Here is a 15,790-nt window from a genome sequence, read left to right on the forward strand (position 1 = left end):
CGACCAAGCTAAGCTCATCCAGTAGGACGTATACATGGAGTCCTATCAAAAGGCCACTGGGCTGGTTAACAGAAAACTACCCAGCTGGATGCAAGATTGGATCAGCCCCGTAACTAAGTTAACTGCAAGTTACCAGGTCGAATAAATTAGTCTTTGCACCAAACAAAGGCCGCAAGGAATCGAGCGAATTGGTCGGAACCAACTCCATCTGGGGAGCTTTTTTAGGGGCCACCCAATCTCTACCCATCTGTGCAAAGAGGCTGTGGAAGTATCCTGTTCGGTAATGGGCTCAGTGGACACAGTTCTCCATGCGAGACGCAGGTTCGTTGAAGAAGCTACAAAATGCTAAATGATCAACTAGTTAGTTAATAACCGTCATTTTCCTGTGATTTCCACCAGATACTGACTGCGGTGGAGCTTAGTCAAGTGCTGGATACATCATCCAGTTCGCAGGTTGAGAAAAGGATTGCGGCATTGAGACGGTAATAGCTACGTTTTAAAAGCGTCGAAATCATCTGAACATTCGCTATTTATTTCTCCCCAGTATCGCGAGATCCTGAGCAGCATCCTACACCGATTTGGGGATACCATTGTTATCAACGAATAGCACACTCATTGATTTGTTGACAGCAACCATGTCCACAATCATTGTGGGAGGAGGCATTATTGGTGTCTCCATAGCATACTATCTTTCAGATCCCAAGAGATCACACAGGCCAAAAGAGATTCACATCGTTGATTCTTCTGCCGAGCTCTTCGCATCCGCATCCGGGTTTGCGGCGGGGTTTTTGGCTAAAGACTGGTTTTCGCCCGAATTAGCGCCACTGGGCAAGTTGTCCTTCGATTTACATCGTCAACTTGCAAAGGACAATCAGGGAGCTCAAAAATGGGGCTATATGGCAGGTACTGCGGTCAACTTGCAAGTCCAGGGAGCAGATGGGAAGAAAAGCAGGCGAGGGGACGATTGGCTACGTCGCGGCGCAAGCAGAGCGGAGGCAGCAGTGAACGAAGAAGCTGCCGTTGATGAGGGAGATCCATCCCCATTGTGGTTGACCAAGCAGAGGGGAGGGACCGTCGACAAGATTAGCAACAATGGCAGCGCTGCCCAGGTGTGGGTGTCTCCTTTGCCTGCAAATGTGAGCCGGGAGCTTGATGCTGATTCCCCCATAGAGATCCCCTACGACTCTGCCATTTCCTCCTGGATAAATGCGTCGAGCGAGGCGTACGGGTCCACTACCCCACACGCCCGGTTGCAATTCTCAAGAAGGGCACATCTTCCACTGGCAGTGAGGTGGTGTTGCAGCGTCTTGACACAAAAGAGGAACTGAAGATGCCATGCGACAACCTTATTCTTGCCGCTGGGGCGTGGACACCACGAGTTTTTAAAACGCTGTTTTCGCAATCGAAAACAGAAATCCCAGTTGGTGCACTGTCGGGATATTCGCTCCTGTTTCGCTCACCCCGGCACACACTGGAGAACGAAAGAGAGACATATGCCGGCCAAAGCCACGCAGTTTTCACCACTCATCCAAAGGCTTGTGGTTTCAGCCCTGAGATTTTTTCTCGTCAAGGAGCTGAGATATATATTGCTGGTCTCAATAGCCTGGATATTCCGCTCCCCGAAGTAGCTACAGACTCACTCGGTATTATGGAGAGGGAAAAGTCAGATAGGGTTAAACGTGCCGCGGTGGTGTTGATGGGACGAGCCGACCCCGACGCGTCCACCGATGAGCAGGGCGAAGCTGCAAATGTGGATGATCTCGAAGTTGTGCGGGAAGCGCTCTGTTTTCGGCCATGGACGGAAAGTGGGCGGCCTATTGTAGGGAAGATCGAGCATCAGCTCTTAGATCCCACTGAGGCGTTCCGTGGTGAGGTGTTTATTGCCACAGGCCATGGGCCATGGGGTATATCGCTCTCGCTGGGTACGGGGAAGGTTGTTGCAGACTTAATAACCGGGGCAAATGCAAGTGCGGATGTCAGTCTCCTGGGCCTTGGAGGGAATGGGCTGATTCCCAGTCATCTATAATAGTAATGTCCGACAACGGCATTCTTCCCAAGGGAAGCTCTAGAGCGGTAGTTAGTTAACGGATATCATGTACTGGTTGTAATGGAATCATTCAATAAAGACGATATTCAAAATAAACCCCGGAACTTGCGTAACTTCGCGGGTTTATACAGCAGATGGTCTTGCGTTGAGAGCAAAAGCCACAACACGCGCGAAACCCAAAATCAAGTTCGCGTTTGAACGCGTCAGATTAAGTTGCCATTCGACGAAGTTCTCAACCCAATGACAGGACCAGCAAGTTCACGTCTCAGCTTCGCTATTTGAAAGCCGGAATATCCTCGAAATTTGAAAGTATGCCCGCTGTCGGGGATGAGAATTATGATCACAGCCATCGGGCCGTTTTACAGGCCTTTATGGCACGATCAACCTTGACTCTCGATGAAGCCAAGCCCATCCTAGCAGCAATTTTTTCAGCCAAAGGTACAAGCGATCACTTTATACAGCAGCTGCGAGCGCGGGAAATGCTCACTTCGTCTAATTGTTATGTCTAGATGGCCGAGAAATCCTTCCAGAGGACGTCACCCATGCCGATCTAACGAATTACATTTCCTCCATTAACACGGCCATTTCGCCCTTCGACCTTGAGATCACCAGCGCTATGCATCAGACGGATCAAACTAGAGTCTATGCTCTCGTGAACGTGACCAGTGACCCTCTTATGCAGCTTGCTACAACCTATACCGCAGACGAAATCGCATATGTCAAGCGGCTGTTGGATGCCATGTTCGAAACGAATAACACGATACGTGAGGAGGCTATGGTGGTGTCCTCAATGAAAGCTGTGCAATTGGCGAAAGCGACGGGCAACAATAGTCGACGGGAGTCTCAAAGTGCCACTCAAGCCGCGGCGTCGCAGCCTTTAACCATGAGGGAGGCTGAGGATATGCTGAAACGGCTGGTTGAAGAAGGGTGGCTCGAAAAGAGCAGGAAGGGCAACTATTCATTAACACCACGTGCGTTGATGGAGCTGAAGACGTGGCTTATTGAATCGTATAATGATGATGAGGACGGCGGCGAACTCGATAATGAGCAAAGGCATGATAAAATCAAGACATGCTTTGCGTGCAAGGAACTCATCACGGCGGTACGTTCTCCTCCCTTGTTCTAACCATCAGATTGCTTATTCGATTGCAGGGCCAACGGTGTTCTCAGCGCCAATGCCCAGCACGTCTGCATGATATGTGCACTCAGAATTTCTTCCGCCAACAGAGAGCTGAAACCTGCCCGCTGTGCAAAACCGATTGGACCGGGAATGACTTCGTTGGAGAGCGTGCCATAAGCAACCAAAACTCGCGAAACGCGGCTACCAATTCATCACGTTCGCAGCACCGGACTTCCACACAGCGCGGCAATCGACAAATCGAAAGTGAGTCCGAGTGAGCACGTATTCTGCCAGTTGGTCGTTACTGGAGCGATGTATCACTTTTTTGTTGTTTGCTTTCCCGATCTCTCAAATCGGCTAGCAATTTTGGCACCATCACAGAGTCCGCCGTTACCCTCATTCGATTCACCAAACCACTTCAGATGCAACTTCACTACGATTAAGAGCTTCGCTTGGGCGGGCATGCCTGTGGTACTTTTTAACAGGACTTCTTGAAGTTAGAGGTTTTGATAGGTGGTTCTCAGCACACAGGACAAATACACGCCATCTCGATCGACCATAGATCGGATCATTTCAAAGGCAACACGGCAATATGCCGTGTTACTGTCCAATTGCCGCAGTGATAAGCGGTAAAGGCAACGTTTAAAACGGCGTGCTGGGGACAAACTCGGTATGGACTAAGCTCAATGGCTTTTGCTCTGCCTCTCAGCCGCCAACAACGCTTGCTTCATCTTCGGAGGCTATGGGCTTTATCACATTGTTGCGCAGACGTTTACGGGCTCAGTGATATTTGCATGTTGGCAAGCGGCAAGAAGTCTTACTCCACAAATTCCATGGGCCCTTAGCTCGATGACTATGGTATCTACTCGCCGGCTTCTAGAAAACGCATTGAAGCGCGGAGAAACGACCCGTGTAGATGCCTGTGATTTATGGCTTATATGATTGAGTATCCGGTAGATCCTAGTTTAAAGTAGTTTCTAGGGCGGACTTGATTGCAATGACGCAAAAGAGGCCCAGGTGGAAAGCGTTTTCGTTTTGTATGTACACTATTATCAGAAATTTCTCTTCATCAATGAAGTCGGCAATCAACCTCTCTTTTCCTCACTCTGGTCGCCTTGAAAGCCTCCTGCGTCACTGGAGTCTTGGCACTGGATTCTGGGCACAACAACCTTAATTCAACGAACAACTTCAGCAAACAACCGGGTGTTCCTCCTGCGGTTCCGAGTTCTTGAGAAACAGTTATCGAAGAGACACCATGGATGAACACCCTGAAGTATGCCGTGGGCATTGAATCCTTTTCAGCTTTCATGGGAGCTTAGACTCCCATGCGATGCCGATCAACCTGTGTGATGACGGGGTTGTGATGCGCATGCAAGGAAGTTTGACCTCTGCTCCCGTGTGGCGACTTGCCAGGAGCTCTCCAACGATGCTCCCCGCCTTTTCAAGTTGTACCACGCCATGACGCACGATGGGCGGAGTTGCGTTCTTGGTTCGCAGCTTCACGAACTTCCAACGGCGAGAAATGGATCGAACCACTGGCAAGTGGCTCTGCATCATGGTTCAGATGCATGAGTCCTGGTGCCTTGAGCCCTACCATGGATTGATATGGTTCCCGAGTCGGAATGTCCTTTGTACCGTGGAGGATGTTTGAGAGCCACGGATGCATCCAGCACCCCCACTCCAGCTTCAACATCGTGGGCATAGTTTGGACTCGTCGAAACCCAGGCACCAGCCCGTCCGAGAGTAAATACGACGTAGTATTGCTGGAGCTTTGCCTTGGATATATTGTGGGAATGTCCCGCTTAATTTTCTCTTTTGCTCTTTTGTCCTCCATATGCGCCTGGTGACAACATCCCGCTCCAGCCCTTGAAGGTTCCTTTTCTTACGTTTCACCTACAACGGCTGAAAAACTACACTGCCTTTTCCTTTGGCAGTCTTGGTGGGGTTCTCACCAGTTAATAATCGCATTGCAACTTGGTGCCCGAGTGAAGTGTTGATTAAACGTTGGTCGCCGGGTGGGACTGATTTCGAACACCGCTTCCACCTGCGATGCTGCTTGAGAACGCAGTTCCGGGCTACTTGAGGCGGTTATATCGGATTTCGAATATTCCTGAGCTCTTGCGCCGCCCGTTGCAGCCGTTCACTTTGCAAAATGCTTTTCAAGGTAAAATGACAAAGCTAGCGCATCTCTACTTTTTTATATTATTATGAATTCCATGGCTAATTCGTAACAGGCTTTACTTGTCACCTTCCTCTTCATCGACCAAGCCCCGCTCGGGTTTGCCCATCGTCATGACCCCAGAGTTACGGACGTATTTGACCGTAATGTTCGCTCCCCGCGTTTTGACAAGCGGGAATCCAATGCCCAAAGCCCTGTGTATGCTACCAAATTTACCGGGGTTTCCTGGGATAATACAAACTGGAAATTGACAACGACGAATCTTGATCAGGGACACTACCAATCGCGTGGATCAATTGCGAATGGCTATTTGGGTATCAGCGTTGCTGCAGTCGGGCCATTTTTTGAATTGGATGTTCCGGTTGACGGCGATGTGATAAACGGGTGGCCTCTCTTCTCTCGACGACAAAGTTTTGCTACCATTTCGGGCTTTTACGACCTACAGCCTGAAACGAATGGGTCCAACTTTCGCTGGATGAATCAATATGGTGGCGAGAGCGTAATCAGCGGTGTTCCCCACTGGAGTGGACTAGTTTTAGATCTTGGAGGTGACGATTACTTGGACGCGACTGTGAATAACGCCACCATCTCAGGTTTCGTGTCTACTTTGGATATGAAAGGCGGAATATTGAGCTGGAGCTACAATTGGACTCCCGCGGGTGGCAATGCCAGCTTTGCTATCGCTTATCGGCTCTTCGCGCATAAACTCTACGTCAATCAAGCTGTTGTGCACATGGAAATCACCCCCTCGACTGACGGGAATGCGACCATCGTCAACATACTGGATGGATACTCTGCTGTTCGCACACAATTCGCTAGCTCTGGAACTGATGGACAAGCTATCTATTCGTCGGTCCGGCCTGACGGTATTAATAACGTTACGGCCTACCTCTACGCTCAGCTTGCAGGAACGGATGAGGTAGATTTGTCTACTCTCTCCGTGATCTCCGACAGGCCTTATATTCGGACAAACGACTCAACAATTGCACAGGCGGCTACCGTCAATCTGAAGTCGGGAGTGACAACGAAAATTACAAAATTTGTAGGAGTTGCCTCGACAGACGGTTTTGTGGACCCCAGATCTATGGCCAAGGACTCGTGCAGCAGGGCTTTAAATAACGGGTACGAATCATCCCTAAAATCTCATATCGACGAGTGGGCGACGGTGTTTCCAAGCGATTCTGTTGATGATTTTTCTTCGCCAGAATCAGGCTGGCTGCCCACTGACGATCATATCATTGAATCCGCGATAACCGCCGTAGCCAACCCCTACTACCTCCTTCAAACAACAGTCAGCGCGAATGCGATGAAGGCTGTTAATTATGCTCCAATAAATAGAGGAAGTATGGCTGTTGGTGGATTGACGTCGGATTCGTATGCCGGCCTAGTGTTTTGGGATGCGGACATCTGGATGCAACCAGGATTTGTGACAGCATTCCCCGAAGCGGCGCAGACTTTCACCCACTACCGGGTAGATAAGTATCAGCAAGCCCTAGAAAACACCAAGACTGCCTTTGCATCTTCAAAAAATCGGACATATTTCTCTCCAGAATCAGCTATATACCCCTGGACTAGTGGCCGTTTTGGAAATTGCACGGGATCAGGTCCTTGTTTTGACTACCAATATCATTTAAATGGAGATATTGGCCTGCAATTGATAAACAATTGGGTTACAACTGGTGATATTAATCGTTTCAAATCTAGCCTTTATCCTGTATACAACTCGGTCGCTTCAATGTTCGCTGATATCCTAGAGAGAAACGGGTCTAAATGGACCTTAACAAACATGACTGATCCGGTACGAATTTCATATTCTGTTAATCTTGACTATTCACTAACCGCGTTATGTGCAGGACGAATTTGCTAACGGTGTTGACGGCGGCGGTTATACTATGCCAATGATCGCGACGACATTGATCTATGCGAATGGCTTTCGCCAAATGCTCGGCCTCGAGCAAAACCAGACTTGGAACGATATGGCGGAGAATGTTCTTGTATCCAGGGACTCTGATTCCGGTATCACGTTAGAATACACTACAATGAATGGGAGCACCCATGTCAAACAAGCCGATATAGTTCTTAACACCTTTCCTTTACGCTATACTGAAAATTACTCGCCGGAAAACGCGCTTCTGGACTTGGACTATGTACGTACCCTTTTCAAACGTTTGCCCCGATAATGCTAACAGAGATAACCAGTACGCGGGGAAGCAGTCGCCAAATGGCCCAGCCATGACGTACGCAATTTTCTCCATCGTTGCAAATGAAGTGTCTCCATCGGGGTGTTCCGCATATACCTACGCGCAATACTCGTTTAGTCCATATGTCAGAGCCCCTTTCTTCCAGTTCTCGGAGCAGTTGGTTGACAGCTGGTTGACGAACGGAGGCACACACCCTGCATTCCCGTTTTTGACCGGGAATGGAGGTGCTAATCAGGTAGTCCTGTTTGGATACCTTGGATATCGCCTCCTCCCTGATTACGTCCTCCATCTCGATCCCAACCTACCACCCCAAATTCCTCATATCACCTATAGAACATTCTATTGGCACGGCTGGCCGCTTAAAGCTAGATCAAATTATACACACACTACGATACAACGTGCGCAAGATAGAGACGCCCTTCAAACCGCTGACCAACGTTTTGCTAACGCGCCCATTCCCGTCCATGTCGGCCCTGAAGTTAATGTGAAAGTATATTCGTTACCTGTAACTGGAGAGTTGGTTATTCCAAATCGGCAAATAGGCTCCATCAACACATACCCTGGCAACCTCGTACAATGCCAGCCTGTCAGCTCCCCCAATGAGTACCTACCTGGGCAATTCCCTATTGCCGCAATCGACGGGGCCGCTTCCACCAAATGGCAACCGAAAAGCGCCAATGTGACGGCCTCGATAACGGTTACCTTCCCTGAATCAGCGTTATCGTCAAGAATCGTTGGGTTTGGATTTGATTGGGCACAAGCGCCTCCTCAATATGCGAAGGTTTTGTTGCATGATGCACCCATCCCCCCGGTGGCAAATATCTCTTCGAGCGGGCCTGCGGGTTCGATCGTGGCTGCAGAACTTTCACAGATCATTATGTCAGACCCGTATCGGCCAAATATTACGGATTTGAACGAAGTCGTACCGTACAAGGGAAATACAACAAATATCACCCTCAGCTCGCCAGTTCCAGTGACTAAATTCGCGACACTCTTGATTAGCGGGAATCAAGCCCTTGGTGAAGTTGAGATTCGGGCTGGGAATGGCACCGGGGCAACGGTGGCCGAGTGGTCTATCCTCGGCTCAGACAGCGCTCAACAGAACAAGCGCGGAGAGGGCGAGCTGAAGAAATTCAGGATCCGTGGCGTCACTTGGAGAGATGCCGCTGAGAATAGGAGAGTTTGAGATTTGTGCTGTGGAGTTTTGGTATTCGATATAGTGGATTTTATCTCTAGTATTTCAGCTTCCTTATGCCAATTCTTGATGTTTATGTTTTGAAAAAGGTCAAAATCTCCTGAGATGTGAGTCTTAGTGAGATGCCTCATTGTCAGCTGAAAAGGGGTGAACTGCAAACAAAGCAAACGCCCAACCCTTCCACACCAGACATCACTCGCGACGGCATGAGAGCAGATGGCAGTATGGTGATAGGATTCTACCTAGGTGCTGAATTCTTCACATAGAAACCTGCACGAACTCGATGAGGATGTATTTTCATCGGAGATTTTGGCACTCGTCCTTCATTGCAGAGTTTTGCAAATGGCTCCTGGCTTTAGGTTGTCACACTTTGTCGATCATCGGCCGTGCAGTTGTCCTGTGTGCAGCGTATGGCAGAAGGCAAATTCTTCGGATCTCGTTGGCATCGATAATTTCCATGCCGCCCAAGCCATACGCATAGATTCCACTCTGGGCTGCCGATCACTTTTCGGCTTTGTGTGACGCTGCTTGTTAATATAATATCCCTGATTGACCCTCCAAAGCTGCCGTTGCTGGCCCCGTTGGTCTGTTTGGCGCCCGCAGCTGATAATTTTCCCTATTTCATTTCTGCATTTCTGTACACCTGAACCGAGCTTTTGGAATTTTGCAATGAAACACTTCATAGGAGGCCATGGCCTCCTATTAATATTGAACGTTGCTTTGGTGGCTGCAAAAGTCAAAGATTGTGCTCTGCTTGGCCCAGCCTTTCCTATTCCAACTCGACTATCGTCGAGTTTGACCTTCCAACATGAGCTGGAGAGCCTGTCGCGGAAAATAGCAGAGGGTTTGGCCTCGTCCAAAATAAACGGAGAAGAATCGTCATTTTCTTTGAATGTATTCACCGGCGAAGATGGATCTCCAATCTGGGAGTACCATCATGTCGCGAGCACGTTCAACGGCACATTGCCAGATGAAGGATTGGACGGGAATACCGTCTACCGTGTGGCCAGCATTACAAAACTCCTCACTATATACACCCTACTTGTTGAAGCCGGATTCGAATTCTTGAACGAGAAAGTTACAAAGTATATCCCTGAGCTTGCCGCAGCTCCAAAATCAAACGAGATGTACGACATACAGTGGACTGAGATTACACTTGGGTCTTTAGCAAGCCACTTATCCGGGATTTTTCGCGCGAGTAAATAGTTCAATATTTCCGCAAGACAAGACATCCTTTAACGCTTCATCTAGCTAGTATTGGGGATCTCGCATCCACAGTCCAAGCTTCACCGATACTTAAAGCAATGTTTCCTCCCCCAGAGAAGAATGACACGGTTTCATGTGGGTACGCACCGTGCTCCAGGAAAGGCAAGCTATGTTCCTTCTCTCTCCATGCTCCTAGTGCTAAATATTAATTAAACAGCGTTCATAAATGAGATTTTGCATCGTCGGCCGGTTTACGCTCCTTTCAATGCGCCTATCTATTCCAATACAGCATTTACACTTTTGGGCATGGCGTTGGAGAAACTCAAGGGACGGACGCTTGTAGACATGATGAGAGATTCCGTATTCAACACTCTGGATCTATCACGGACTAGTTTCTTCCGGAATGATTCATGGGGGATTATCCCTGGGAGCCCTAGCAGCTCTTTCTGGAATGTTTCCTTTGGGCTGGAAGCACCGTAGGATTACATTTGTACGAGAGGTCCCTGGACAATGGCTGATTTGTTTCTAGGGCCATAGAGGCTTACTCTACTGCTAATGATTTAGCTCGATTGGGCCAGGCCATTTTGAACTCCACTCTGCTCACACCAACCGATACCCGTCGATGGCTGAAACCGATGACTCATACTAGTTCACTTTCCCACTCCGTGGGCGCTCCGTGGGAGATATTTCGCGCGAAGAATCCTCGCGTGGTTGATATGTACACGAAATCTGGCCACGTCGGATTCTACACGTCCCAGTTCGTTCTCCTACCAGACTACAACGTGGGACTGACTATTTTGATTGCGACTCCTGGAGAGCCCCCGGTGTCTACCATCGCATCAACCATGGCATCTCATTTAATCACTGCTCTCGAAAACGAAGCAAGGAGACAAGCTCAGATAAAGATTGCGGGCTTCTATCGCGCCAATAATCTGAACTCGTCAATTGCCCTGGAAACAAATGACGATCATCATGGCATCCGCATTTCGCACTGGATCAGCAATGGTACCGATGTTATTCAATTTCTCAAGACACTTGTAGAGGACTCCAAGAAGACAACTGATTCTGTACATGTGCGATTATATCCAACGCAACTTAGAGCAGATTCTGCTTGCCCTAATTCTGGAAAAAGGTGCACGGACGTTTCGTTCCGGGCGACTATTGATATAATACCAGCGGAAGTCGAGGGCGCGGATTATGAGGAACTGTTTTCTGGCAGATGTTTCCACTGGATGGAAATAGACGGTCTCTTGTATGACCATATCAGCCTCGATGATATTGTAATCAAGGTTGAAAAGGATACTGGGAAAGCTGTGGCGGTAGAACCCCGGGCGTGGAAGATTAGAATGGATCGGGTTTGAATCCATACTCGACTGTACATACACCAGGAGTCCAGGACCAAGATCGATGCTGTATGTAGTGGGTTTGTTGTGCCCTACTCAATAACAAGTAAACAACGTTGAGAAGTTCTCCTTGCAAAGTTAAACCCCATTAAGCACTGTGGGGAAATGCTTGTTTCTTGGAGGCGATGAAGCTCGAATGCCTTGGGAGCCTGGAGGTTTCTCCCTGGGGCAGTCTACAGAGTTACGGAGTACGGTGGGTCATTCAGGTGGCACTCTCCTGCTCGACAGGGGATGCGTTTTATTCGCTTCAGGCGTCAGTGACAGCGTTAGCATCTAGGGAATGTTTTTAGCAAATTGGTTCTGAATGTTTTAAACCCCTTGGAGTCGCCGGGATGAGACTCCGAGCCTCACTCTCAAAGACCTCAGTCGTCCTCGCTCGGCTGAATTCTCGGCCCGTCAGCGATAGTTACCGTGACGTCACTCGGGTGTCTGGGAGCCCTCGGCAAAACAATAATGCTGTTCCGATGCCAACTCGCTCGGACCGAAGGCCATCACCACCTGCACGCTATCGTTCAACTTGCCCAGTACCAACGCTCGGCGATTGGGATTGAACATGCTGTCGTTGAGGCCCATTGCCCGCCTGCCTTCACTGCTAGGCCGGCAGGTGGTGTCATGCCATCGGAATTCCCCCGTCACATTCCACCTTGATCGACGACGGTACATCTCCGCTTTCGGGTATACGCAGTCGAAAGCCCTCGTTTTCTCCAAGTATGGAGAACCAAAAGACGTTCTTAGGTGTGCTTTAACCCCCCGTTTTATATCCAATTGAGCTTACCACTAATTACGAACACGGATAGTTTACACTCTTATTCCATCTCTCCGCCCCACGAGACCCAATGCACAGTTCGCCTCCTTACAGCTCCTTTAAATCCCGCGGATATCAATCAGATCCAAGGAGTTTATCCGAGCAAACCTCGCTTCACCACCGAACTTGGCACAGCGGAACCCTACGCGGTTCCTGGCAATGAAGGAGCTTTTGAGGTGCTTTCGACGGGAGCGGGTGTTAAAAACATCAAAAAAGGCGATTGGGTCATTATGAAACGGACAGGCATGGGAACATGGCGAACACATGCTCAGTTCGATGAGTCAGAGCTTCTGAAGGTTGACAAAACCGGATTGTCTGCTCTACAGGTCGGGACAGTCGGCGTCAACCCTGTGACTGCCTATCGAATGATAAAGGACTTTTGTGAATGGGACTGGATGCGTAGTGGAGAGGAGTGGCTTATCCAAAATGGCGCAAACTCCGGTGTTGGACGCGCAGCCATCCAGATCGCGCGTGAATGGGGCATCAAGACCATTAACGTCGTCCGTGAGAGAAAAACGGAAGCGGAAACGGAAGCTATCAAGGAGGATCTCCGATCCCTAGGCGCAACGGTTGTTATTACCGAGGCCGAGCTCCTTTCATCGTCAAAGCTGCGCGAGATCATCAAACAAGTCACGCGCCAGGGCAAAGAGCCGATTCGTCTCGCACTGAACTGCGTGGGCGGAAATAGTGCCACCGCGCTTTCTAAAGTCCTAGCTCCCAACTCCCGCGTGGTCACGTACGGCGCGATGGCAAAGCAACCTCTTAACCTTCCCTCGGGCCTTCTAATCTTCAAAAATATCAGTTTTGAAGGCTTCTGGGTGTCGCAGTGGGGGAACAGTAATCCATCACTGAAGGAGGATACGATAAAAGATATCCTTCGTATGACTAGGGACGGCAAGTTTAAGGATATTCCCGTGCAAGAGATCAAGTGGACACGCGATACAGAGGCGGAAGAGTTGGCGCAGGAAGTCCAGGGAACGCTGAGCGGGTTTAGAAGTGGAAAGGGGGTGTTCGTATATGAAGGCGACTGAGATTTGCCGTTGGAGGCCAATTTTGCTCGTTTACTGTATATTAAAAGCTGTGCAGATTGATGGTCTCGTCGAACAGGGTCGATGTTGATCAGCACTTTTATTGTTACTGCGGAAAATTGAACGGAGATTCAATTTACACGCGCTTTAGACGCGTCGATGCCGATTTTCTGGTGATACAGCACTGCCCGACCTGCTCAATGGTTTTACATACGAACGCGGCCTAAGCTACCTAAGGAGCCTGTCCCTGGCAAAGAATATTTGCGACATCGAAGCAAAATTACCCTGACAAACTGTGAAGAATATGCTACCTGGAGCCTCCTCTGCCCCTTTTTGGTTCTTCAGCTATTGACCTGAACACAGAATCTCTTACTTCCCTGTACTGTAGTATTATCGTTGGGAAAATCAGAGAAACCCTGTTGTTCTCAGCTCGCTGATCACACCCTGCCCCTAGTCCCTGGGAACAAACCGCGGAGTTCGAAGGAGCTGTATGCACTTCTGACCGTCTTTTTCAAACTTCTACCAGGGATCTCGACATTTAAGACATTGTTATTCGGAGCCTGTATGCGCTACATTGGCAAAGTCCTTTGAAATCTAAGCACCCACAGTCTATCTCTACTATTCCGCGGCGCGTTATTAATTTATCTGCTTTGCTTGCACTGAACAGCACGCCATGGTTTTATGGCAGAGAGCTGTGGCGGCATTGTTTGCCTGCCACTTCGTTGATGCCCGCGATGCACTGGTTGATTCCCAATTGCTCAAAAACCCGTATCCTTATCATTTCCCGGAATTGGGCAGCAATGGAACTTCACTATTCCCTATGCCACTCTGCCATGGGTTTAGATTGGAGGAGGCAACGATTGATGAGCTTCAAGCACAGCTCACCTCGGGTCGACTCACGAGTGTTGACCTCGTCGAATGCTACACCGAAAGGATCTTCCAGACCAATGGATACGTGAAGTATGAATCGGGAGTTTCTTTGCTTTCTGATAAAGTGATATTCGCAATCCCCATCTGGACCATTAGAGTCGAAAGACCGCTTACGTCTTAACTTATAGTGCCGTTTCGCAAACCAACCCGGATGCTTTGAAAATCGCCCGAGCTCTCGATGTAGAACGAGCCAGAGGTAGAGTCCGTGGCCCACTCCATGGGATCCCTTTTCTCGTAAAAGACAACATTGCCACCAGAGACCGCTTGGAAACAACTGCCGGGAGCTGGGCCCTGCAAGGAAGTGTTGTTCCTAGGGATGCCCATGTCGCTTACAAGCTGCGAAAAGCTGGGGCTCTCCTGTTGGGGAAAGCTGCCATGAGCGAGTGGGCGGAGATGCGCACAACAGACTATTCTCAAGGATATTCTGCCTTTGCAGGCCAGAGTAGAAGCGCGTATAATTTTACCGTCAACCCCGGGGGAAGCAGCTCGGGCTCTGGAATTGCGGTTTCTATCAATCAAGCGGCCTTTGCATTGGGTACCGAAACTGATGGAAGCGGTATGGCTCTCTTAGTGACTGACGATGTTACGCAGTGCTGACATTGTTCCGTCAATAGTTGTCCAACCCGCGGAGAGAAACGCTATTGTCGGTATCAAGCCCACAGTTGGACTAACGTCCCGCGCTGGCGTGATTCCAATATCTAGCCACCAGGATTCCGTGGGAACGTTGGGGAAAACAGTGCGTGATGCGACGTACGTGCTAGATGCCATTTACGGAATCGATAAGCGTGATAACTATACCTTTGTACAAAGGGGGAAGACACCTCGCGGTAGGCGTGGTTACTCCCAATTCCTCACTGACAAGACGGCGCTCAAGGGTGCTGTGTTTGGTATACCATGGAATTCGTATTGGAAGCTGGGAGAGCCGAGTCAAATCTCCCAGCTTTTGGAGCTAGTCGACTTGATCAAAAGTGCGGGTGCCACCATCGTTAACGGAACTGAGATTACCAACTATGAAACCATTATTCCTCGAGATAGGTGGGATTGGGATTGGGGCTCGCGACGCGGATATGCGAACGAGTCCGAATACACGATTATGAAAGTAGATTTTTATAACGATCTCCGAGCCTATCTTTCTGAGCTTGAAAACACCAATATCCGCTCCCTTGAAGATGTCGTCCAGTACAACTATGACAATTCCGGAACAGAAGGCGCTTCTCCTCACGCTCACCCGGCCTGGGCTGCTGGTCAAGATAGCTTACTTGCGTCGCTAGCCACCAAAGGCATTCAAAACGAAACGTATTGGCAAGCTGTCTCATTCTGTCGATCCTCCTCGCGCAAGGGCATCAATGACGCTCTCAGCTATCGTAATCGTCAATTGGATGGCCTTCTGGTCCCTACCGATGTTGGGCAGACTTGGATGATGCCCGCTCAAGCCGGATATCCGATGATCTCGATTCCTGCAGGGCTGAATGTCGAGTCCGGCATGCCGTTTGGATTGGCGATCATGCATACCGCGTTTTCGGAGGCGAAGTTGATAAGATATGCCAGCGCAATTGAAGATCTGCAAAACAGCTCTGGCACAAATTACCGCCGGACCCAACCCCAGTGGCTTGGATATCGAAGGCGGAATCTTCCTTTGGCTAATGCAACGTGATAGCGGGTATACACATAACAAC

The 15,790-nt window shown here is 49.3% G+C and overlaps 6 protein-coding genes across 6 annotated transcripts; all 6 read left to right on the forward strand.

The window, feature by feature from the left end:
* Window positions 1-635: 635 nt before the first annotated feature.
* Window positions 636-2,026, forward strand: UREG_02541 (uncharacterized protein; the record flags this gene model as incomplete). The annotated part of the gene is made up of 2 exons (XM_002542979.1): window positions 636-1,111; window positions 1,171-2,026. 2 exons carry the CDS (start codon window positions 636-638, stop codon window positions 2,024-2,026), a joined length of 1,332 nt encoding a protein of 443 aa, XP_002543025.1.
* A 637-nt stretch (window positions 2,027-2,663) lies between these two features.
* On the forward strand, window positions 2,664-3,243 carry UREG_02542 (uncharacterized protein; the record flags this gene model as incomplete). Its single annotated transcript, XM_002542980.1, has 2 exons — window positions 2,664-3,149; window positions 3,181-3,243. The coding sequence occupies 2 exons, from the start codon at window positions 2,664-2,666 to the stop codon at window positions 3,241-3,243; spliced, it is 549 nt and encodes a 182-aa protein (XP_002543026.1).
* Window positions 3,244-5,319: 2,076 nt separating this feature from the next.
* UREG_02543 (acid trehalase) lies at window positions 5,320-8,733 on the forward strand (the record flags this gene model as incomplete). The annotated part of the gene is made up of 4 exons (XM_002542981.1): window positions 5,320-5,331; window positions 5,402-7,144; window positions 7,200-7,493; window positions 7,546-8,733. 4 exons carry the CDS (start codon window positions 5,320-5,322, stop codon window positions 8,731-8,733), a joined length of 3,237 nt encoding a protein of 1,078 aa, XP_002543027.1.
* Window positions 8,734-9,411: 678 nt separating this feature from the next.
* UREG_02544 (uncharacterized protein) lies at window positions 9,412-11,309 on the forward strand (the record flags this gene model as incomplete). Its single annotated transcript, XM_002542982.1, has 4 exons — window positions 9,412-9,869; window positions 9,998-10,083; window positions 10,166-10,424; window positions 10,478-11,309. 4 exons carry the CDS (start codon window positions 9,412-9,414, stop codon window positions 11,307-11,309), a joined length of 1,635 nt encoding a protein of 544 aa, XP_002543028.1.
* Window positions 11,310-11,904: 595 nt separating this feature from the next.
* On the forward strand, window positions 11,905-13,187 carry UREG_02545 (uncharacterized protein; the record flags this gene model as incomplete). The annotated part of the gene is made up of 2 exons (XM_002542983.1): window positions 11,905-12,086; window positions 12,149-13,187. 2 exons carry the CDS (start codon window positions 11,905-11,907, stop codon window positions 13,185-13,187), a joined length of 1,221 nt encoding a protein of 406 aa, XP_002543029.1.
* A 670-nt stretch (window positions 13,188-13,857) lies between these two features.
* Window positions 13,858-15,768, forward strand: UREG_02546 (uncharacterized protein; the record flags this gene model as incomplete). The annotated part of the gene is made up of 3 exons (XM_002542984.1): window positions 13,858-14,144; window positions 14,243-14,670; window positions 14,729-15,768. 3 exons carry the CDS (start codon window positions 13,858-13,860, stop codon window positions 15,766-15,768), a joined length of 1,755 nt encoding a protein of 584 aa, XP_002543030.1.
* Between the last annotated feature and the right edge of the window lie 22 nt (window positions 15,769-15,790).

Source organism: Uncinocarpus reesii, genomic scaffold (genome assembly GCF_000003515.1).
Source record: "Uncinocarpus reesii 1704 scaffold_1 genomic scaffold, whole genome shotgun sequence".
NCBI lineage: Eukaryota > Fungi > Ascomycota > Eurotiomycetes > Onygenales > Onygenaceae > Uncinocarpus > Uncinocarpus reesii.